Below are 24,475 nucleotides of genomic sequence, written 5' to 3' on the forward strand. Positions count from 1 at the left end.
CCTTTCAGTTAGGAAAATATATTAAATGGGCATGTTATTGGGGAATGGTGCATCCCCAGGGCCTAGGGGTTTAGAAGGAGAGGGTAGGGAGGCGAGAAACACAGAGAGGGCTCGGTGGTGCTGCAGCTGACAGAAGCAGCATCTCTGGGGGCTGGGGTGGTGGTGAGGAAGGCCCGAGGGAGGCCCCGAAATGCTGTCTGCTCCACGCTGAGCAGCAATTTCCCTAGCCTTTAGCCCAAACCTTCTGTAAAAGCGTGCTCTGCTCAGAAATCTCGCGTGAGTGTTATTTTGTAAGAATGAAGCATAGGGCTGGGGCCCCAGGTGTGATGAGATGGCATGAGAACATGGCAGACATGGCAGAAGAAGGAAAACAGCTGGAAGAATGAGAGGAAGCAGCAGAAAATCAGAGCAAGAGGCGCCCAGGGAAAATGAAACAAAATTGAGACTCCTTCCAGATATCTGGCAGGGGTGGAGGGGTCTTGCTGGTGGGTGAGTTTTCTCCCATAATGAGGGTGGGGACTGAGCCTCTCCCATTGGATAGTGAAGGAGAAGATGCGCCCAACGTGCTGGTGGATGAACCCTCGGGGGCACTACAAGGCAGCCCGACGGCTTATTTATGAGAAACGACCTGAGTCTTCCTCCTGTCCGTGCCTCTGCCTCTGACAGCCTGCCTAATCATGGACCCTGAGAAACACTCTTGCTACTGAGAAAACAGACCTGCTGGGGACAGAGCCTGTGCAGTGACTTCTCCCCATCTGCTAGGTACAAGCTGCGTTTTCTCAGCCTTCCCATCCAAGATGCAGGGTGAACTCCAGCTAATTAAATTAATTGGGTTTCTTGAGTGTTTGTTTCTTTGTTTTAACTCACAGAGTGAAAACATTCCCTATTTCCCACCCAAGAGTCCATTCTGTCTGGGGCCATGACAGGGCAGTCAATTCTGTACCCCTCTGACCCCAAAGCACAGAGACTCAGAGGACAGCAGTGAGTTAACATATGCGATTCTTTAGGCTCAGCTTGGTTTTGTTTCTTAAGACCCAAAATGTTCTGACCCTATGACCGGTGGCTCATTTCTTTCTTTCTCAATCCACCCGACATTCGCTCAGTATCAGTGGCCCCAGACATAATGCTAGGTTAGAACTGAATGATGTCAGCACAAACCTTTCTGAGAAGGCTCCGGGCAGGTGAGCTGATGGGAAGGAGTGCTTGGGCAATGGCTTGGTAGATCTGGAAGGGAAGGTGTTGGAGCTCATGGGGAGCAGTGCTGGCTGGGGCAGAGATCTCTGATGTACTTCGGGGGGAAAAGAAAAAAGAAAGCAGATTGTCGGGATCCAAGTGTCACAGGAACATCCCAGAACTGCTCCCCAGTTAGAAATAGCTAGTCTAAAGGGAGATACAAAAATCCAAAAGATCAAATGTCATTAGGAAGTGATAGGTTTGAAGCCCACCCCCCAAGGTTTTTCTAGATGATTTACTGCCATAGAATGCAGTTTCAAATGCTGCCATTCTATATCATTCTCCATAATACACATTTATTTTATGTTTTTTTTTCATTTTTGAAATGTTAACTTGGCAGAAAATTGTCAGTTGGAAACCATATGAATTTCAGAAAAGATTCACAAGTTTTGTTTTATGAAAGCCAAATTTTATGCTATGTCATTCATCTGCAGTTAGTGATCCTTTAGCCACATGTCTTAGAGAGCATAAATACTAGAATGTTTTCTATCAAACTGTACATGCAATTTTCAATTTTGCTGTACTAGTAATTTGCCCTGTTATGCATGAACTTAACAGTTCTCTTTGGTAACCCAGCCAAATAACTCCATTTTATTATAACTATGCAGTATACCAACTGACATACATCTACTTAATACTAATTTTACAATTATAATGGACTCTATGGAGTTTCTGTACTAAATAATTCCATCTGAATGCCTGAGCAGAAAAATGAAGGAATGGGTTATTAGTTGTAAGAAAGTCTTTCTGAACATACCATCATCTTCATCCTGGTAAGGGGAAGAAAAAAAAGACATTAACCTATCATCAAAACACAGTTTCTCAAAGAGTAACTCTATTTCTGTATTTCTCAATCATAGAAATGTCTCTGTTTTCTTCCTTTAGCAGTTGTGTGTCTCCATAATAAAGATACTGTGGAGGACAGTAAAACTTGCTAAGTAATTTATGATTTCTTAATACAAACGATCATTTAAAGACACTCCAATCTGAGACACTCTTTATATATTTAACATAAAATAGCTTCTGAGGTGTCTAAAAGGGCCCAAAGATCCACTCATAATGATGATATCTACTATGTGCCCCAAAGACTCATATACAATATTTCATCCAGTTCTTCAAGCAACCCTTCAAGAATTTAACATTCCCATTTTACAAATGGAAACATGCTACCCAAGAGGGATTCCTAACTTGCCAAGAGTTACAGAAATTGATTCAAACCTAATCTGCCTGACCCAAAGCTTAACCTTCTTTTGCAATGGTCACTCCTCTTAAAAGCGATGCAACCCTACTGATTCGTGAATAGCTTCCAAGGTGTGTCCGCTTGGTTCAGCACATTTATCTTTAGGACAACCTCCTGAAATAGATAAGGGAGGGGCTCTTCCCTCTACTCCGCAGATAGGAAATGATGTTCAGAGAGGCAAGAATGATTCTGCCATTGACTAGGAGGCCAAAATTGCCAACCTGGACTTGTTCTGTTAGGCGAGCACAGTGGTGGTGAAAGAGCACCTTCCTCAAGTGTTGTTGTGAGGGTCAAATTAGTTACTACTTGTGCCTGGTATATGGGGAGTGCTCAATAAAGTTTGCTGTCCCTAGTCCTACCACTGAGATGAGGCAAGAAGGATCATAGCCAGAATCACTCATCCCAGTTGGCCAACTGGGAAGGAGTCCCAGCAAAGGGCTGCGTAGATAAATACACATGGACTCAGGGAATCCCCAGAATGAAATTGGTCTTTGACACTTCTGCAACCATGTTTCCTCTGGTCCAAAATATAAGACTTCTGGGTTCTCATGACACCAAGTGTCAATCCTTCCAGAGATAGGGAACCTCAGGAATGTGACGTTACCCTCATTTTCAACCTTATCTCCTCTTTGTCCCTATGGCTCTGCAGCCCGACTGCTGTCCTCACCATCCCCACAGGCTCCATGGGCATCGCCACTCACCTGCCTTTGCTGAGGACATTCCTGGGGCTGGAATGCACTGAGCTTTCTCTTGGGGTGTCTATCCTGTGTCCTTCCCAGCATTCAATGGTCACATCTCTAAAACTCACCCTTGTCTCCTCAACCCCCATACATCACTTTCATCCCTTTGCCTCTGTAGCTCATTCTGTGATCATATGCTCCTTAGCATGTGGTCCGTGGGTTTGCCTGTCTCCATCATATCTTAGCACAGCATCTAGCACAGAGCTCTGAAACACCAGGCACCTGTGGGCTGAACCCTTGAACATGGCAGGGGTGCGATGGCCTTCAGACAGCTTACGGTATAGAGGAGATCAGACAGACCTGGATTTCGATCCTGGCTATTTACTAGCTGTGCAACTTACAGTGAGTATCTTACTCCTCTAAGCTCCCATTTCCTCTTTGTGAAAAAGAAACAGTGACTCTTCACAGGGACATTAAATGCAAAGCATATGTAAATCTGGGATGACCAACTGTCCTGGTCCTTGTTTGCCTGAAACTGATGGGGTTCCTGGGATGTGAGACTTTCATTGCTAAAACTGGGCAAGTCCCAGGCAAACAGCTTGTCCAAAGTAGCTAGGTTGGTAACATGTACATAGTAGTAGGCATTCAGTAAATGCTGTTTCCCCTCTTTCTCAGGCCATGGAGGTATTAAAGGGGAAAACAGAGGCCTAGGAAACTTTGCTGTGAGGCCCAGACTCTCCCTTTCTTCTCCCTTCTACCTACTTCCCCTTCATGTTGCTAATTACCACCTGGTAATAGGGCTGAGACTAACCCATCCTCCCTAGGAAGCTTCAGAGGGATAGGAGTTAAGCAATGCAGCATGGTGGGCAGGAGGGAAAGATGGAGGCCCCACCAGGCAGCGGTATTCAGGAGCCTACTGTGTGCAGGCCTCAGAGCAGAGGTAGCCTCGACCTCCTCAGAGCCTACACCGGTTTCCCTGTGCCAAGCATTCACCACATGACATTGTGTACTTACATTCTCTCTTCTGTCTGATCCCCATCCATGCCTGAAATGAATCAGGGCAAAGGAAAAGAACTGAGCATAAATACTTTCAAAGAATATAGATAGTTTCACTTAATCTAATAACGAGAAATGAAACCCATGAGCTGTGATAAAATGGGAAGCAAAATCACCAGCAGAAAAGCAAGGGAGAGGGAGGTTTGGTGACTGAATGTTCTGTCATCATTGTGAGCTGAGCTAGACAACCTTTATTCTGTTTAGCTACTGCTGCAAATCATTACATTAAAGAAAAAAATGTTTAATCAACAAACTAACTCTTAGTAGCTATTAAATTTCACTGAGTAGATGTTTCTCCAAGCAAATAAAAACATTTTAGGAAACATTCTCCTTTGCTGATATTTTAAAACAGCCATCTTGGGGCTCACCCTTCTTGTGAAGTGAAGATAATTGGGAAATGCTGCTGCTTTGGGACTTTTCCCTGATGCACGAGCTGGTCAAACAGATTTGATGACAGCGGCCTTAGGCTGTGGTGGGCAATTGTCTGCCTGGGCTGGCTTCATGTTCTCCTTAGAGAGAGGGACATGAGGAGGACGCTTTGTTGAACGCCTCCTGTCCGATGCCTCACGTCATCGCATCCTGCGTTTATTTAAAACTTTGATATTTTGTTCATTATGATATTTTTGACATTCACTTTGATTTTTTAGAATATTCCATTAAAATATTAACTCAGTTACTGAGGTTTTATTGATGCACCCTGACCCTGGCCGTGATTTAGTCCTCACACTGGCCAAGCAAGGGCCATAGTTATGAATGCTGACTGCACAGGTGAGGTCAACGGAAGCTTTGCTTTTGTCTTTAGTACGGAGCAGAGTTGGGCCCGACCCCAGATATGTTTGTGCCATTGGCTAAATAGGCCCCAAAAGACTGTATAGTAAAGTTAGAAATATTAGAACTGACTTTGGTATTCTGTCACCATAAAACGTGGTTGAGTAGTGAGGAAGACACTAACAGTGACCTAAAACTTCCCACAGGGATTTCCTCTCTGCTGCCTATATGGAAATACAGAGTGGTAGGTATAGTTCCTACACCTTGTGATGGAAGGAAAATGCAACCAAAAATCTGACTGGTTGAGGAGAAGTTCTCCACAAATGGCAGTCACTCCTGTGCTCCCAAGGAAGCATCTCTCTACGCCTCTCTGTGCTAGATGGCCACGTCCTTCCAAGTGACCCAGGCACTCTACATCCAACCTGAGAAGCCTGAACCCTCCTCAAGCCCCAGCAGCAAAATGAGCCCACTCCCACCTGGGAACACCATGGTCTTGGGTCCCTATGCAGAGCTATTTCTACAAGGCAGGAGCTCACGTCACCCCCTCTGCACGACAAGCTCAAGCGACAGAAGACAATTACTTTGGCACAGGTGGCTTCTTCCCTGGCAGGGGGCTGCTTCTGTCGTGCCTTTCCATGGCTGGTGGCAACGGGGGCTTTTGTATCTTGGGTAAATGCTCCCCGAGAGGCCTGCAGAGTTGAGAGAAAGGATGTGTGGGAAACAAACTATCGTCTTACAACACGTGCCACATACCCTCACGCAGGTGTCCAGAACCACTCACCTTCCTGCTGGGGCGGAGAGCTGCAAGGCAGGAGGGAAGATGTGTGAGTGTCCTCAGCACTTTCCACAGGATAAAGACAAGGTACAAAACAGAACAAAAATGAAAACAAACGAAACAAAACAAGGAGAAAGCTTACCTTGTCAGAAATCGCTGGTTTCTTTCCTGTAAGTGACAAACAGCAGGTAAGCCTTGAGTTTAAAAGCTAAGCATTAAAACATTGTTTGATGAACCTGAATCGGAGCCCCTTGGAGGGCTGCTTGGGTTTTTAGCATTGAGGAATCATAGACTTTGGACCTGGAGGTGTCCCTTACAGAGCACCTAATTTTAGAGGCTCAGACAAATTAAATGACTTTACCCAAGGGTCACACAGTGTTGTGTACATACAAACAGTACCGTGGGTTCTGTGCTTCTTTCCAATTTTTTTTAATATAACTGATGATGAAAAGGATTAATGCCCTCTTGAGATTTTATGCCTCTTTCATTTGTCCAGAACTTCTTTGTACAGCCTAAGTTTATTTTCATATCTGAAATAAACCCATTTGCCATGGAGGGGTTAACTTTCCTTCAGTCCTCTGGTACATTTGCCATTATGTAAGGTATTACACTTAGTTTCTGGAAAATTTTTTAACTTGGGGTACAGGGTTTCAGGAGATTCTCCTGGTGGGCTGCAAATCATTTTGTTTTGGTTTTTGTTTTTCTTTCTTTCTTCCTTCCTTTCCTTTCCTTTCCTTTCCTTTCCCTTCCTTTCCTTTCCTTTCCTTTCCTTTTCTTTTCTTTTCCCCTCTCTCTCTTTCTCTCTCTCTCCCCCTCTCCCCGTCCTTCCTTCTTTCCTTCCTTCCTTTTTTCCTTTTCCTTTTCTCTTGGAACAGATGACATGCAGGCTCCCTGAAGAAATACTAGGCCTACCTGAGAACTCTGCATTGCAAAGTTATTCAAAGCAATGTATTTTTTTTTATTCTGTCTGAAGTCCCCTTGAGTAGATACCCTATGCCTTCAATGTAATAAAAGCATTAATTAATTGGATTCAACCAGGTTTAGAAGCAAATCCTGTATGATTTTGAGCTAGTTAAAGTCTTTGAGTTTCAATTTCCTCACCTGTAAAATGGGAATTATAGGTTAAGACTGCATAGGTTTGCTATAAGAATTATAGTTTAAAACTGCATAGATTTGCTATAAGGATCAGGTGACAATTTATATGCAGGGCCAGGCAATGACCCATGGGTGCTGACAATTGTTAGATAGCTTCTCTTTCTTCCCCTCCCTCCAACCCCAGCTCAGTTAACACCCTAAGGTGAATGGTGATACATCCATCTGGAGTTGCATTTTCGCAACACGATTTATTCCCTAAAGACTGAATACATCCCTGGCCCATGATAAGCCCTAAGAATCTTGTTCCACTGTGAAGAGCTCACTGCCTAGTGGGAGAGAGTTGGATGGTATAAAAAATGTTCATTATTTATAAAATTTTGGTTTGAGGTGGAAACCCTACTTCAGAGGGGTACCCAGAAAACTTAAATTTATATCATTAGATATAATGATATAAATTATATCATTATAATGAATAGGTTTTCTTTTAAAAACATCTGCTGATTTATGCATATTCCCTGGGCATGTTAGGAGTCTCCCGATAAGAGTCTCAGCATTGTGAGAGGTTAATTCTCCCAAAACATCACGGATAAGGGAGTAATTCAAGGGTAGAGCTGGTACTGTCAAGAAAAGGTGTCTTTAAAAAAAATAATAAATAAAAATAAAAATATTTTAAAAGGGTAACTTTTGTTTAGGAAGTGACCCTGAAGGTTTTGACATCAGTGTTCCATTTTTCTGATGCTTTGACTCATGGTAGTAAGCAGGGCTGGAGTCTGAAGTCGAATCTCTCAGTCTTCATTTTCACGTAATTTGTCCAGCCCTCTGCAGCAGGCCATTTTAAACTCAGATAGCCAACATAGCTTTGCATGAGTCGGCAGCGTTGTGATATAGTTCAGAGAAACAGCAGCAAGCAGTGGCATCAAATCCAAGAACTGAAAGTTGTTTTGCCAACAAAAGAGGAAACTGAGGCCACAAAGGCTAAATGCCTTGCTCACTGGGAAGCTAAGGAAGGTCTGGGGTGGGCCGGGGGTTCCAGGCTCCTTATCCCTCAAGGCCCAGGGCTCCTTGCCCAGAACTCCCTAGTCCACAGCAAGGAAAATCCAGTGTCTCCAACTGCAGCATTATGTGGTGGAAAAGGGCACCCACTGTGAAGTCAGAAACACTTGGGTTCAAATCCTGCAATTCCTTAATTATGCAAATTTGGGAAATTTATTCAACCTCTCGGAACCTCAGCTTTATCATCTGCAAAGTGAGGATGATAATACTCCCTCTTTGTTGGGCTGGGGTGAGGACTAGAGATAATGTAGAGGTAACTCTCCATATCCATGGGTTCCACACCCATGAATCAACCAACCTCAGATCAACAATATTTGGAAAAATAATTCCAGAAAGTTCTAAAAAGCAACACTTGAATTTGCCATGCACTGGCAACTATGTACATGTATTTATGTTGCATTTACAGCTATTTACTTAGCATTTATATTGTATTAGGTATTATAAGTAATCTAGAGATGATCTAAAGTCCACGGGAGGATGTACATAAGTTATATGCAAATACGGCACCATTTTTATATAAGAGACTTGAGTATCCTTGGATTTTGATATCCACAGGGATCCTGGATCCAGGGATTCCCCCCTACGGATACTGAGAGACAACTGTAACTTATTTGTGGTAGGTAAAGCACTTGACCCATAGTAGGTGCTCAATAAATTGTAGCTCAGTTTTAGAATTGGATTAAAAATAGCTTTATGTAGAGGTAACTGCAATCCAAGAATACTCTGGGCCAACTCTGGAGGAAAGAACTGTAGTATACCTACAGTTTGGTCAACCACCCATACAACAAAAGACAACTCTGACATTTGAATAGCACCTTGGAGTTTTATAAAATATTTTCTCATTACGGAGCACCCACCTTACAAATAAGGAGACCGCTCTGAAAAAGCAACATCCCTGTGGTCAGTGAGCTGCTAAGTTGGCAGCCAAGGCAGCCGACAACAGCTCTCCCAGGCCTCTTGCCTCTTAGCCCAGATGCCTCCCCATCCTCCTTCAGGAGGACATGGGACGGATGTGTGCACACAGATGGCATCCATGGAGAAGCAGGCACAGCACAGGGCTAAGGACAGGAGCTCTGCATCAGGCTTCTCTGAGTCTGGGTTTCCACCCCCATCACTTGGTAGCTAAGTAAATTTGGTAAGTTACCTCTTCATGCCTCAGCTTCCTCATCTGTACAATGAGGATGATTCTAATAGTCCCCACTTCATAGGATTGTGGGGATGGTTAAGCGAGATGGTCTCTGTGAAAAGCATGCAGGAGGCACTCTATAAATGTTGGCCACTGTTACTATGCATCAAATATAAAAGATACCAACCTAGTGCGAAGGGCTCTCTGTCAAACGGAGCTAAGGAACGATCTAGGGGCGGTTTCGTGCTTCTGTCTATGGAAGGAGCAGGGACTGAAAGGGAAACACTGAAGTCAGTTCAAAGAAGAGAGCAGTTGGCTGGGGGAGGGGTGTGGGTGGACTGGTGGGCAAGAAAGGGCAGCCCCTATACTTACGCTTTGCTGTTTTGTGGTTCCTGCTTCTGCCAGGCTCTTCGTGGTTGGGCTGGGGTGGCGGTAGTGGCTGCTTTAAAAGATATCCACGTATTAGGAAGTATTTCCAACCCATCAGCAAGCCCTGAGGGCTTTATCCCCCTAAATAGGTGTGAAGCTGTTCACTTTTCTCCATCCCCATGTTCCACTCACACATATACCTGTCCATTTCTCACCTGAACTGAGCTCCCTGTTCCACACACTGTGAGAGTGTTTTCTGCATGTCACTCCCCTGCCAAGCTTTTTAGTTGCTCCTATCACATTAGGAACAAAACTAAAACTCACCATGGCCTGCAAAGCTCTGCCTGAGCTGTCCCCTCCCCACCCGTCCAACACGTTTGTACGCTCCTCTCTCCAGTGCCCACTGGACTCTCACCGTAAGTATCTTCCTGCAGTTCCTGCAAAATCCCAAGCTTATGCACTCTTTGGCATCTCTGTACTTGTGTTTTCTTCTGCCTGGGATGTTGTTTTCCCAACTCTCGCCACAACTGGCTCATCCTGTCCAGCTCAATGTCACCTCCCCACCTACCATCATGTTCCCCGGTCTTCCCTAACCACAAGTTACTACTCAAATTACCTTGTTTATACATCTCTATACGTGTTTATCATCCATCTACCCCTAACCCAAATAAAAATTTTATGAAAGCAGGGATCTTATTTGTCTTGTTCACACTCTATTCCCAGCAGCTAGAACACTGCTGGGCACTGCAGCTCAATAAATGTCTGTAGATTGAATGAATGAATTCTGCACCCCAAGAGTGAGGTGAAGCGCTACAGATTTCAAGAGCAAAATGCATGTGTAGATAAATTCAGCTCCATGAGCCCCCTTTGTAATAAAACTGCAAAAGCAGGAGGAAGCCATCCGTTCTTAGATGAGGTGTCCCAACTGTGGTGTGATCTGGATTTTGAGCTTTGGGGAACATATGTCCTCTCCCTCCTTCTAGCCCTGACACTTAGCATTCACCACAGCTGTCAAAGTACTCTGGTCCTTTGTGAAGAGAGCACATTTCCAACTATTGACTTCTGATCCTGAACTTCTCCGGGCCTCTCTGGATACAAGCCTACGTCGGAGATACTGCGGGTTCGGTTCCAGACCACCACAATAAAGCAAAAATCAAAAGAAGCCTAGTGATGAGGAAAAATCATAAATTTCTCTATGACAGGACAATCAAACTAAGTCAGAACTGAAACACATATCATATGCCCCCATTGGTGATGGGCCTTTCCTAATGTGCAATGTGCATTTGTATGATACATTAACCAGACCTCCTCAAGGCAGGAGGATATAAACAAACTTTGAGAAAAATGTTACCTTTCTTCTGAAACCACCATTGTGACTTTGAAGGTTAGTATTTCTTTCTCATCCTGTCAGGGAGTCACACTGACCTAAAGGCTCACTCTGTAGGTACACCCCTGACCAAAACATCTCTGATGAACTTTGTGTTTAATACTAACCTGTCAATATGATACATGATTCTTTGTCTCAAAAATGTATGAAACTGAATCTCTAGCTCCTGACCAGTGGAGCAGTTCTCAGAGCTTCTGAGAGTCTGTCTCTCAGGTTATAATCCTCAGTTTGGCTCAAATAAAATTCTCTTTTTTTCTTCTTAGTTCGATTGTTAATTGAATTTTCATTAACACTAGTCACACAAATTTTTTTATTGCCCACTGAATATAAAAGTTACATTTACACTATACTGAAGTCTATTAAGTGTGTGATAGCATTATGTCTAATACAACAATGTGCATATCTTACTTTTAAAATATTGCTAAAAATGCTAACCATCATCTGACACGGCAGACTTGCCACAAATCTTCAATTTGTAAAAAAAATGCCGTACCTGTGAAATGCAATAAAGCAAAATGCAATAAAACTAGGTGTGCCTGTTAGTTAAGCAGAACCACGGGATCTGAGACTGTAAGCTTGAAGAAAGAGGAAAAGGAGTTTGCTGCCTCTCTCTCCCTGGGTTCATGGCATTGCACGTTTTGGTCTCAAACCTTTTGTCCGTGGAATTTCAGATGTTGGCCAGCAGGTGGCGCAAGTCTTTTTGCAGGAGGGAAGGTTGGGGACCCAAATACTAGTAGGTGCCATTAGTTTATTTTACAGTTTTCACTTATTTCAAAAGTCAGAAAAAATAGCACAATGAATACTAGAAGGAGACTTTTTATTATACAAATAGCTTATATTGTTTATGGTAAAGAGAAAATACCGATGATAAAAGCATTATGATGTGTATAAAAATCACTAGTATTTCATCCTCCAAAAAGCCCACTGTGAGTACTTGGGAATGCATTTTCCTGGCCTACATATAACTTTTTCTTACCGGCTAGAATTGGATAAAGATGTCTATAGTTTTTTCTCTCTGCAGAGGAAATCATCGAGTGGACACAAAGTGGCATAACAGAAAGTATGGAGCCTACCGAGTGAGCCCGGCCACCGGAGGGCAAAGGAGGGATGGCGGCCATCGGCCTCTGCGGGGGCACGGGTGGCTGCTGCACTTTCCCGGAGTGGGGCCGGTCTGTGGAAATGCAAAGGCATTAAAATGAAAGGAGAAATGCTACATCTAGGCGAGTGTGGGCCACACCCAGGGCTCTGCAGGAACCCATCCAGCGCCGGCTGGGGGCATCTCTGCATCGCTGGATCCCACAGACTCCCCCCAGCACCAAGGCCAGCCCCAGCCAGCTTGGCAGGGATGTGTCCACACCTGAGTCGTACAGGGTGGGGAGTCCTTGGCCCCTTGCCTTCTCTGTACCTGCCCAGTTTGTCTTACTCTTATACTTCGGAGCAATATTCACCTGACCTCTGGGGAACAGGTATTCATCAGAGGTTTTGTTGATGAAGGCATGAAAAAAGGCCTCTTAAGTAATTAACTCAGCCAGTACTAAGAGGGTGTGTTTTCAGACAAAATTGTACAGAAGTAAACATGTACAGACACACAAATGCCCATATGCATATGTACACACATGCACACGCAGACACACACAGAGACACTTACACTCAGGCACACCCAGCTGCCTGGGCAAGGTGAAATCCACTGTCGTGGCGTATGAGGAACCTGTTCTAGGTCCCCTTCCTTCCCCTCACAAATGCTCTGGGTTGTCCTCCCCGCTCCCACTTCCTCCTTTCTTAAAGGGAGGAGCCAGTCACGGACTCCTGTAACCAAACCACAGACTCTTAACAAAAACTCACATTCTTCTGGTCATCACAGAAGTGTCCCCAGGCCAGGTTGATAGTCTGGCAGTGTTCCATCCCTTTGACAGGGAAAGACCAGGCCAGGACTGTGAGGAGGCGACAGCATTCTTACATTTTGTGCCCTGGGTGCCTATTTTGCCTCACCCTAGTCCCAGTCCTGGGGAAGCAACACTCTTCCGCAGAGAATGGGGCTCAGAACCCAGCAAGCCTGGTCTAATCTCATACCAATGCACCCACTCTGGCCATCTGTCAGCTCCTCTGACCTGTCATGCTCCTTTCAGCCTCAGGGCTTTTGCACGGCCATTTCTACTGCTTAGAATGCTCTTTCCTTCCCACATCTATGCTCACTTAGCCAACTCCTGTTCACCCTTTAAGTTTCTGATTAAATCATATCCTCAGGGAAGCAAGTCCAGATCAGGCATATGTCCCAGCCTCATCTCCCGCGCTTGTCTTCCTGAGTATATATCATGGTTTAATTAAGTCATTTTGCGACTCATTTGTTTGATGTTGCCTGGACTATGAATTCTTTAGGGTGAGGACTGTCTACCATCTCGTTCATTCTGTGTGCTCATAACTGGTATGTATGAGGCACTCAGCGACTTAGTTACCTGTTTCTTCTCAGGGTCTTAATTTCCCTATATATGAAACAGGCTTGATCATTGTTGCCTGTATCATGCAGGGTGCTTCAAAACACAAAATTAAATGTCGACAAAGCGTGAAAGGGCTTTAAAATTGCCCAGTGTTATACAGCCTAAAGGATTAGTGGTATTAATTTTTGTGATATGGATCATAAACTTTCTAGCTCACTCCTTGATATTATGCAAGTGTGTACGTGCCTACTTTCTGTTACCACCACTGCTAGAGTGTGAGCCCTGTGAGGCAAGGGCTGTGTCTTCTTTCCGGATGATTTTGAATTTCAGCATTTAGAATGATGCCTGGCTCATAATCGAAGACCAATAATTTTTGTTGAATGGATGAATGAATAAATGAATGAGGGAGAAATGGGCTGACAGGAGCAGACAGACAATGAAAATCTTGAATGCTGTTTAAAGATTTTAAAGTTATGGCCAAACCACATTCAATATTGTTATATTTACTCGGACAGTCTGTGGGTAGTGGTGCCACCTAATCATGAATTGGTCAAAGATGGGGAGGAGCAGGAAAGTCCTCTTGAGTACCAAAGTCACACTCAAAATAAGCTATTACTTCCAAATACCCTTAACTGGCAGTTCAATATCATCCACCATCAGCAATGATGTGTCTGCAATCATAAATATTTGTCTGCAAATCATAAATATTATGGATCCTCACAGCGAACCTATGTGGTCTGTATTGTTATTGTCTATTTCAAAGATGAGGAAATTGAGGCCCAGAGAGGTGGAGTCACTTGCCCAAAGCCACACAGCTGGTTAGCTGGCATCAGCATGCCAAGCTTTCTGCTACATGGGCGTTGGCCTCCTCCCATACATCGGTGGGGGCTGGGGGCTGGGCTGCCAGGGCCCTTACCTATGTACATGGGGCTGGGGCTGGAGAAAGGCTTGGCAGGCAGGATGGAGTTCTGCAAAGCCTCCTCATCATTGGAGGGTGGCGGCTCATAATCGGCGTCATCTTCCGTGGGAGCCTCTTCCTCTTCATTGGGGGACTCATAGTCACCGTCATCCTCCCCATACTGATCATCATCGGGACTTTCATAGTCATCGTCCTGCCAACACAGTGATGGGGTCAACGCGGTGTGTAGAGGTCCCTTGGCAGTAGGCGTGTCCGCATCTACTCTCTCTCTCTGCCAAGCCTCACAGTGGTCCTCTCTTGGGGGCAGTCAACACTAGCATGGCCCTCCCACTACACATGAGGATACTGAGCTCAGGGAGTACAAAATCACAGGGCCAGCAAGATGTACACTTGGGATCCCCCGTCAAGGTCTTCAGACCACTAGGCAAGTGCATTTTTCTCTACATTTTTTTTGCATAACAGAGAAAAGCAGAACAAATGAGGAGGATACAGGAACAGAGGGATGGGAGAGCCCGCTCTTTCGAGTCAACACGTTTTTGACTCCAAACCTTGCCAAGAGGAAGACTAAACATCAGGAGTGCTTGTGATGCCCCTAGTTAATTGTCAGTTCTGTTCTTAGGGTGCCTATGCTCAAAACTTTCTTCCCTAATGGGGAAACCAGATAACCAAAGCCTGTTAACTAGAAGGCAGGTTAAATTGTGCCTGAGAGGGGATAGTCAGGGCTGGGCTAGTCCCTTTGCTGAGAGCTGAGTGTATAAAAACAACAGCTTATTATTCATGACATCTGACACCGAGTGTGAAGCTGCTCTCTTGGAAGAGACTCTTCCTAAATTTTAAATTATTTATTGTATTTTACATATGCTTCTCTGTGGGTCTCAGGGAAATTAAGCCCCAGGGGCTGGGTGATTGCCTTTGAAGCAACCCATGAAAGTGGACAGTTACAGTAATGATTTCCCAGGCAGAAGTGGCACCATCAGCTGCCAAGCAATGACTGGCTTATCACTCTCAGGTCAAGGTCAAGTGGGTCCTAAATGAGCCCAGGGCATTTCTCTAAAGTCAAGGGCAGAGTGGAAAGAAGCAACAGGAGGTTGCAACTTGGCAAGGAAAGGTGCGCGCCGAGAACCTAGAAATCCTGACAACCTTCCTAGGTGTCTTAAGGAAGCCTGTCTAAGGTGCTCAAGTGAAAGAGGCATGTGTTAATTTTTTGACTTGCGGAATATGTATATTTCTAATATTGGAAGACGAGGTTGAGTACCTTCCTGAACTCCAAAAACAGACTTCATCCTGCCATCAGTGTTCCTATAACTTGAGAACAGAGGATGGAGCCCCTGATGAACGGGAGGGACTTCAGAACCACGGCCTCAGCGCCTCTGCAGCCCTTGCCGACTGCCGCCTAGACCTACAGGGGCTCCCTGCAATCTCTCAGCCTGCACACCCCAGCCCTGTGGCTCCTGACTTTCCACCAGGCCTTTACCCCATAAGCCCTTCTCAACAATAGACTTTTCCTCTCTGCTTCTAGAAAAATTATTTTCTCCCAGTGATTTGGCTTGAATATTTCTATGCGTGTTTTGTTCCTAATCATATTCTGCCCTGTGTATGTGTTATCTAAGCTATAAAATGCTCATAGAATTGGGTTCTTCATCTCCACCACCTCCCAGTGCCCTGTGCAGTGCTGGGCTCTTCATGGAATCCCAAATGTTGTAGCCAGTGGCTAGTGGAGACTCCCTGTTTACAGAGAAGATGGAGGTGGCTAGCCTCAGGCTGAGCTCACAGGAGGGACTGAGTGGCAAGCAGCGGCAAAGATGCAGCTTCTGCCTAAAAATGTAAACATTTGCGGGGAAACTGGTCTATTTTCCCTTTGGAACAGTCATATTCCTTTGTTCTCATGTAGAAAACACAGACTTAGCTAGCACTTTTTTTTTTTTTTTGAAATTCAATGCTTTCTTTTACCAGAATCCCAGCAGGACAAGGGATGTTTAGTGCCTGCTTCCTAAAGGCACTAGAGGCAGCCGCTTACCAGAAAGACCACTGGACGGAGGGTGGGCGACCTGGGTCCTTGGCCTGCCTCTAACTAGACGTGTGGCTCTACATAAGTCACGTTCTCCAGCGGGCTCGGCTGCTTCATCTATAAAATGAGCAGACTGGGCTACGAGCCGTAATGGAGTTCTTAGCCTGAGTCTGGCTTCAAGCGTGGTGACTACATATGCAGTTTCCTGGGGACAAGATGTGCAGAATTCATCAGACTCTCAAAGGCGTCATCATGACCCCTCAAATATAAAACCCAGTTGGATCGGCCCACCCCTGAGATCTTTCCAGGGCTGATAGTTAATTCTGAACTCCCTTTCCCTCTGGGTCACCGGTGGGGACTTAAGCCTATGAGAAAGGCTACTTTAAATCTACTTTAGTGTAGACCATGTGGAGGAGGGGTTTGGGGGAGGGCCCTGCTGTGGAGGTGTGCACAGTGGATAAAGGCGTGGTCAGCACCCCACAGCCCGTGGCCAAGTCCAGCCCACCGTCTGTTGTTTGTCAGTGAAGGGCTGGTGGCACAAAACCAAGCCCATTCATTCAGGTGTCGTCTACAGCTGCTCTCGTGCTACAAGGGTAGAGGGGAGTAGGTGAGGCCAGAGACCCCATGGATCGCAAAGCCAGAAAGTTACTAGAAGGCTCTGGCCTTCACAGAGCACATCATCTGACCCCTGGGTGGCTCTATCAGGGCTTTGCTCCTTTCAGCATCGTGCTGGTTCCTTATGACAAAGGCACTCTGGAAACAGCTGTAAGGTGGAAGAACGGCCCACCCCATACTCACAAAGGATGACCAGCCTCCATTGTCTTCTTCATGGCTTTCTGTGGAAGAGGATAACACCAGCATCGGTACCAAAAGAAGCCGCAAGAAGGAAAGTCAGAGCCGCTCCCCACTCCAGGATCCTTCCCCACCACTGCCCCATTCCAGGCCTTCATGCTACATACCTGGGGGTTAACAATCCAGTATCAGCTCTAGAATTTCTGCTTGAGGGGCTCATTCTGCCAGACAGAGGCAGTGGTTCTTAACCTTTCACATGCATAAAAGTCACTTGAGAGTGCTTTAAAATATGCAGATACCCTGGGCCCTATCCCTAGAGCTTCTGATTCAGCAGGACTGAGTGGGACCCAGGAATCTGCATTTTAACAGGATGTGCAATTTAACAACTGAATAATTGCTTTAAAGACTCAGAAGCAGGAGGGCTGGCTCTGCTTAGGTGCTCAGTTCAAAGCCCGGCCAGGGTCATTCCATGCACCCCACAGAGTCCCTCACTGTGCCTCTGCAGAAGGTCCCAGCTGAAAAGGGGCCATAGCCAGGTGCCCCGGCATAGTGACATCTCTCCTCCCCTCAATCTGGACCAGCAGACAGAAGAACCAAAGCGCCTGTCACCTCCTAAAGCCCTTGCTCTCACCCCTGAGACCTTTACCTGTTTCCTCAGGAAACCGCTGGACTTGGGGTCTATAAAGACAAACAGCATTGCATTAATGGCCCTCCTGACTCAGCGAGATCTCCTTCTTTCCTCAGTCCAGCCCTGCAAGGGGAGCCCCCCGGGGGAGGGTATGTCTCACCACCCAGGACCGCTGTCCTTGTTGCTCTGAAACCAGGGCCAGCCAACCCGAAAATTCTGGAAACCACCAAAGCCATGTTGGTGGTACAACTGGGAGCTTGTGACTGTCTGACTCTCTAGGGGAAGTTCCCCTGATGTCCCAGACAGAGGGCAGGATGCAGGGCAGAGAGGGGGGACCCCAGGACTGAAGGATCACTGCAGATCAGAAATGGGGGCAAAACCAGTCCCGTGACTCCCATTTAAAGTTAGACTTGGGTTTGAAAATTCCATGCATTTCATTAAAGTGACACCAGGCCCTCCACTGCCCAACTCACTTGCGTGTGAAAATGCTCCTTCTCTCTTCATTCTTGTTGATTTCTTGACTTAACTTACTGAGAATCCTACAAGATAAAGGGACAGGGGAAGTGACAAAACAATCATCTCCCCGCTGCCCCAAACTTCCTCCCACTGAGCCCTGAAGTTCCCTGATCTGTGTGACCTCAGGTACCTGGGCCAGTATCGGCCAGCCTGTTCCTTTGGCCTCCAGCCAGTCCCCTCCCCGTGGGGCCTCTGCTTCTCGCTTCCTGAAGAACTTGTCACCTCCATCCCCCTACCAGTCCCTGCTCAGGAAGCTCTCTGCTGGGGCCTTGGTCTAGCTCAGAGCCCCTCTGTGGAGACTGGTCAGCTCACACCTGGCTCCTCTTCCTCTGAAATCCTGCAGCCTTATGATCTGGATATGACCGCTGCGTATTTTATTGCATTAGTATTCCCTGGGGCTGAGGTCCCCTGACTCTGGGTTTGGCATCCCTGTAGTGATATCTAACTTCTAAGAATCTTCAAACCATCTCCGAGACCTGGAGGAATCAGCTGCTTGCTGCATAACTCTTGACAAGAGCTCCCGTGCGCTTCTTGGGTCTGAAATCTCCTTCCATTCTCCGCTCCCTGACTCCTTCTTGGTGACATGGATTTTTAGAAACACTTGGTGAAGTGTTCCCGATCTTGGCACAGCCTGCGGAGTGGGAGACTCCCTGAATCACCCATGCCCAGAGGCCACCCTTGGCCAGGACCCTCTTATTCCTTGGATGTTGTAAACTAGCAAATCCCCCAACCCAGGACAGGAAGGGCCTTTGTGAGTGGGACGGCACCTCTGGCACGCCCTAGCAGTAAGCTCCAGCCTCCCTTTGCACCGTTGCTGTGACCAAGGGAGCCCTCATCAGTAAACAGGCTCATGTTCCCTAGAGATCTGGGACAGCTGGAGGAGCCTGAGAGGTGATCTAGTCCAACATCATTTTACAGATGGCACCCCAGAGACCCAGACGGAGGAAGGGACCAGCCTGCACCGCGGGTTAGTGATGAAGGCCACCCTCTCCCCCCGACATGCACCAGCCCCAGAAGCCAGGCTCCCTAGTTTCCAGAGCAGCACACTTTCAACACACCACATCTGTGTTCATGCCTCTGATGCCAGAAGCCCCCTGGGAGTGAACGAGCCTGCAGCCCCTCTGGAAATGACCCGGGGTCTACACTGCTTCTGCTGAAGAGACCACCTCAAGGTAATAAGTTTGGCCTAAAATAAAATTGCTAAGTTAGCAGAAGTAGTCTTGGCATCTACCACTTCTTGCTTCCCCCATCACCCCCCAGGCCCCCAGGCCCCCCACTTCTCCTTGCTCCCCGGGACCTGCTGCTTGGAACCGTCCAACTCATTAGAGTGACAGGATAAATGAATTGTTAATAAATCCACTGGGAACTTTAGAGGACAGAGAAGGAGAGAGGGCAGCCTTTACTCCTCCATCATCATGTCACTGTTGGGATTTCACACTTCACTGGGAGATGCTTGGGGATGGGGCTTCCCAGTGGCCTCCTGATCACACCTCCAGAACGCTTATTCCTGGTTCTTCTGTTTCCTTTAAGCGATGGTTTTGAGAAGCTGGTGGGAGTCCCTCTCCTCCCTCCTCTGACCTGCGGTGTCCCACACCCTGGCCAGGTGCGTCTGTGATGGCTGCAGCAGCCATCCCCATTCAGTCACACCTTCATTCAACAGCACGCACTCAAGGGCTTCTACGTGCCAGGAGCTCTGCTGGGGCTCAAGGTGCCTCAGTGAACAAAACAGAGATCCCTGCTCTCGAGGAGCTTACTTGCTAGCGGAGAGAGACAGACAATAAACAACGAACATTTAAGGAAGTGAAATTCTAGGTGAGAGTTGTGTGTACACACATGCAGCAGAGGCGCTGGTTGGGTGAGGGGGGAAGGAGTGCATAGGTGGGGTGTGGTTGCAATCGAAAATGAGCAAGCCTCTGGGAGGAGGTGACTTTTCAGCAAGACCTGAACTGGGGGATGCTGAGCAGCACATCCCTGCAGAATGTTGGTGGGGGGGGTGGGGGCTGGGGAGTTGGGGAGGGGGAGGCCCTGAAGGGCTCACACAGCTGCTTTGATCCTGAAAAGACCTCCTGCTCTCTGCAGCTCCTCTGCTTACTGGTATCTTCAGCAGCCAGGCTGGAAGCTGCTGGGCTCCTAACTGGTGAAGGAAGGAAATGTCAAACCACAGAACACACAGAGAAGCAGCACAGAGCTGAGAGCAAGCAGAGCCAGAGAGGGGCTGGCAGCCCAGCCTGCAGCAAACACGGGCGCCCAGGGCCTCCTGCTTTGGGGGGCCTCAGGGCAACCTTCCCAGCCAGCTGGGACCACTGCTGGGGGTGAGTGCAGAGGGTAGCGGTGCTGCTGGACAGAGCAGGAGGTTGTTGCCACCTCTGTATGCAAACCTTCAAGGTTGTCCCCGACTCCCACATCCCCAGAGGACCAAGTGACAGTGAGTGGCCAGAGGTGACTCATTCCCCCCCTCTTCCCCACAAACCCCAGGCCACACTCAGCACCAGAGAGAAAGGCAGAGGGGGCTGAGCAGCTGGTAGACACAGTTCTCTCTGCTTCGTCTGTATTAGCCCCAGAAGTGGAGCGAAATTTTCCACAGGAAGTCAGGCCATGGCAGGAGACAGAATCCTGCCATGACCTGGGTTGCAGTCGGGTTGCAGTCGGGTTGCAGTCCTGTTGCAGCCCTTAGCTTGCTGTGTGATGGGGGCCGGTCTTTGACTTCTCAGTTGAAGGCCTCTTCTGGTGACGTTAGAAGGTACGGAGGGTGGGATGGTGGGTCCTTGCTGAGTTTGACTGCAGCATCCTGCCCAAGGGCAGTGTGACCTCAGGCAAGGCATTTGCCTCCCACCCCCTTGGCCTGAATTCCTCCTCATCAGCAAAACAAGAGGGTTGGCCCTACTTAGAGAATCCCTGACCGGCCTGACCATAGAGATTACATGTTACAGACACTGAGCCCACTGGTGACTTAACCCATCGGAGCCTCCAGGAGAGATGCCTCGGGGTGCGCGTGGGGTGTGGTAGTAACACAAGCACCCTGGTAACATGGGTGATTCCTACCGTCTGCAAAGGTTGTGAAATCACTCCTGTCATTCTGGTATTCTTGGAATTGTTTTTTTTTTCTTTTTTTTTCTTTTTTTTTGCAGTACACGGGCCTCTCACTGTTGTGGCCTCTCCCATTGCGGAGCACAGGCTCCGGACACGCAGGCTCAGCGGCCATGGCTCACGGGCCCAGCCGCTCCGTGGCATGTGGGATCTTCCCGGACCGGGGCACGAACCCGTGTCCCCTGCATCGGCAGGCGGACTCTCAACCACTGCGCCACCAGGGAAGCCCCTGGAATTGTTTTTTAAAAACAAAAAAACTGGAGGAGGAGGACAAGGAAAAGGAGACGGAGGAAGAGGAGGGGGAGCGGGGTAGGGCAGCAGGAGCAGAACACGGGGTCTCGGTCTGTCTTGACATGGTCCCTGTAGGATTCTCCCAGGAGACCTGGGGCTCCCTTTCAATGGTCCCTGTACTTCACCAGCTGTGGATAGAGGGTCTTGAAGTGGGTCTTGAAGTCAACTTTGCTGGTCACACAGACGTAAGAAGGAAGCTATGAAAGAAAGACAGGCAGGCGGAAAGGAAGCCAGGGAGGAAGGAGGGAGAGACGAAGGAAACAGAGCAGATAGAAACTATCAGGGTCCACAGCACACAGTAAGAGTCGATGTTATTTCATGAACACTCCATTTTTGTTCCCTGTGTTGCCACACGTACCAGCACACAACTTAAATGCATTTATTACCAAAGCTTGCATAGCCTGAGCTTTAGATGAGCTTCCCCTGTCTCCCACGAGGCCGGGGGCTTTGGGGGAGGCGGGGAGTTGCTCCCCTGACTCTGTTTCAGGGGCGCGCTGGTCTCTCCCACGCCCAGAATTGGGCAGAAGTCTGCGTTTGCTCCACGCTGCCCTCTCCGGCTCCTCAAAGCCTCTCTGTCCTCTGGCACCACCTCTGTGACCCCTGGCCCGCCTCCTAGCCCACGTTCTCAGTCCTAAACTTGCTCTCACTCTGCGTGTCACCCTTCTTTAAAGGAACAAAACTCTTCCCTTAAAAGTCAGCCAAAGTGAGAGAGTGGCACGGACATATATACTCTACCAAATGTAAAATAGAGAGCTAGTGGGAAGCAGCCGCATAGCACAGGGAGATCAGCTCGGTGCTTTGTGACCACCTAGAGGGGTGGGATAGGGAGGGTGGGAGGGAGACGCAAGAGGGAGGAGATATGGGGATATATGTATACGTATAGCTGATTCACTGCGTTGTACAGCAGCTACTAACACAACAATGTAAAGCAATTACACTCCAATAAAGATGGTAAAAAAAAAAAAAAGTCAGCCTCCTTGAACCAAGAGCCAAACCTCCCAAAGGTCTGTCCTGTCACCTGAGAAGCCAGGGCGACGCCAGGACATGGGCCTCAGGACTCAGGCCTCCGTGTAGAGCCAGGCATGTGAGGGGGAAACAAGAATTTGAGGGCACAGCAGGGTCTCCCCGCTTCTCAGGCATGTCCTCCGCCTGACGGCTTTGCAAGTTCTAGTTTACTTGTACTTCACGGTCCTTTTGGGTAGTAGCCAAGAAGAATTATCCCCACTTTTACCAACAAGGAAAGCAAGGCGCTGGGGAAGTGTTTGTCAAAGGTACCATGATGGTTTTTACATGGAGCTGAGCCAGAAGTCAAGTGTCCTGGTTTCACACTGGGGAGGAGGAGTGTCAGTCGGTGGAGAGGAAGCACTTTTCATATGGGGAGGACTGGGCAGCTGGACAGGGAGTAGCCAGTGAATGGGAGCGGGGAGGCGTGTGTGAGAGGGACCGTGTCACTGTCTCCATCCTGCTGGGGGCTGGGCACATTCTTTCATGGGCACAAGAATGTCATGTTCAGCCCTGGGGCCCTCCTCCATCCTTCCCCCCACATCATCTGCTGTCTTTCTATGTTAGGTAGGCACTGAGTAGATGAGACAGGAGGCTATCCCTGAGGTTAGGAGACCGACAGCCTTATCAGAAGACAGACAAATCAACAGGCATGACTGCATTACCTCTCTGATTGGATCTTAGCTTTTCCCAGCCTAACTTCACTATCGGTAAATGGGTACAGTGTGCATTCATGTTATAAACAGAATCATCCAATGTCTATCTGCTGCCTACACCACCACCGCATTGCTGCTCTCTCCTTATTTTTTAAGTTACACTATATTATTTTAAATATAAAACTTATAGCATTTAAAAAAAAACCTCCAAATGGTCATCAGCAGATGTTGTTTTTTTTTTGCGGTACGCGGGTCTCTCACTGCTGTGGCCTCTCCCGTTGCAGAGCACAGGCTCCGGACGCGCAGGCTTAGCGGCCATGGCTCACGGGCCCAGCCGCTCTGCGGCATGTGGGATCTTCCCAGACCGGGGCACGAACCCGCGTCCTCTGCATCGGCAGGCGGACTCTCAACCACTGCGCCACCGGGGAAGCCCCATCAGCAGATTTTATCACGTGTTCTATCGATTTAACCAGAGCACGCTCAGCTATACCATTGGTGTTAGGCTAGGGCCTCTAAAAGGAAGTTAACATTGCTTGATTTTAAAACCCTCCTCCATTACATTGTCCTTGATGTCTGTGGGAGAAACTATGTCCTGAGAGAGTGACTATATCTTCAGACAGAGAATGCTTCCTCGCCTGTAACCTGCCTGCTTACAAAATCTATTTAGTACTGACTTTTTAAGCATCAGGGAAGGAAATGGAGGTATTCAGAGGAGAGTAATCTTGTTTTGGTCTGCTGTACCTAAACACAATTTCTTTTCTGTAACCCTTTAGGGTAATGATCCAGGGCCAACGAACCTGTGTACAAGGGAATGGAACAAATAAGCACTGGACGGCGCCAGGCAACTTATGTGGGCTGTCTCCTTCATATACACCGTTCCCTGAGAGTTCCTTCTTTTCTCGTCTATCGATGAGGAAACGGAGGCTCAGTGTGTTGAAGCAACTTGACTGAGTCCCACAGCTGGTAGGAGGCAGAGCCCGCCTTAGAACCTGGATCTCCCTTGCTCCAAAGCCCACCCTCCCCAGTGAGCAGGATAAAATAATTAGTAAACATCTGAAATTGTGCTCATTGGGATTTTGCATAAAATGGTTAGAATAGCTAACACATCTTCAGTACATATTATTTCCCCATTATTTCCTCTAACTTTCCCACTGGCCCTTTGAGATATGTTCTATTATTGTCCCCATTTTACAGATGAGGAAGCTGAGGCTCAGGGAACTCAGATGACTTGTCCACAGACTCACAGCTAGTGAATGGAAAAATTTAGTCTCAAGTTGTCTGACCTCAGAGCCTGTATTTTACTCACTAAGCTCTCCTGTGTGCCTGTTCAGATCTTAAATAATATCCTTTAAAAGAATG

The 24,475-nt window shown here is 47.4% G+C and overlaps 1 protein-coding gene across 1 annotated transcript in view; it reads right to left on the bottom strand.

The window, feature by feature from the left end:
• The window catches only part of LCP2 (lymphocyte cytosolic protein 2), a 44,755-nt gene that overhangs the window by 8,400 nt on the left and 11,880 nt on the right, over positions 1–24,475 (bottom strand). The window contains exons 4-15 of the mRNA XM_082620230.1: positions 18,038–18,103; positions 17,583–17,614; positions 16,943–16,980; positions 14,134–14,329; positions 11,856–11,953; positions 9,399–9,465; positions 9,214–9,297; positions 5,895–5,920; positions 5,759–5,778; positions 5,559–5,666; positions 4,147–4,198; positions 1,159–1,280 (exon numbers count right to left, since the gene is read on the bottom strand). Of these exons, the coding sequence (XP_082476356.1) occupies positions 1,159–1,280; positions 4,147–4,198; positions 5,559–5,666; positions 5,759–5,778; positions 5,895–5,920; positions 9,214–9,297; positions 9,399–9,465; positions 11,856–11,953; positions 14,134–14,329; positions 16,943–16,980; positions 17,583–17,614; positions 18,038–18,103 (909 nt within the window). The remainder of the gene's footprint in view (positions 1–1,158; positions 1,281–4,146; positions 4,199–5,558; positions 5,667–5,758; positions 5,779–5,894; positions 5,921–9,213; positions 9,298–9,398; positions 9,466–11,855; positions 11,954–14,133; positions 14,330–16,942; positions 16,981–17,582; positions 17,615–18,037; positions 18,104–24,475) is intronic.

Source organism: Mesoplodon mirus (assembly GCF_964341445.2).
Source record: "Mesoplodon mirus genome assembly, chromosome: 5".
NCBI classification, from domain to species: Eukaryota; Metazoa; Chordata; class Mammalia; order Artiodactyla; family Ziphiidae; genus Mesoplodon; species Mesoplodon mirus.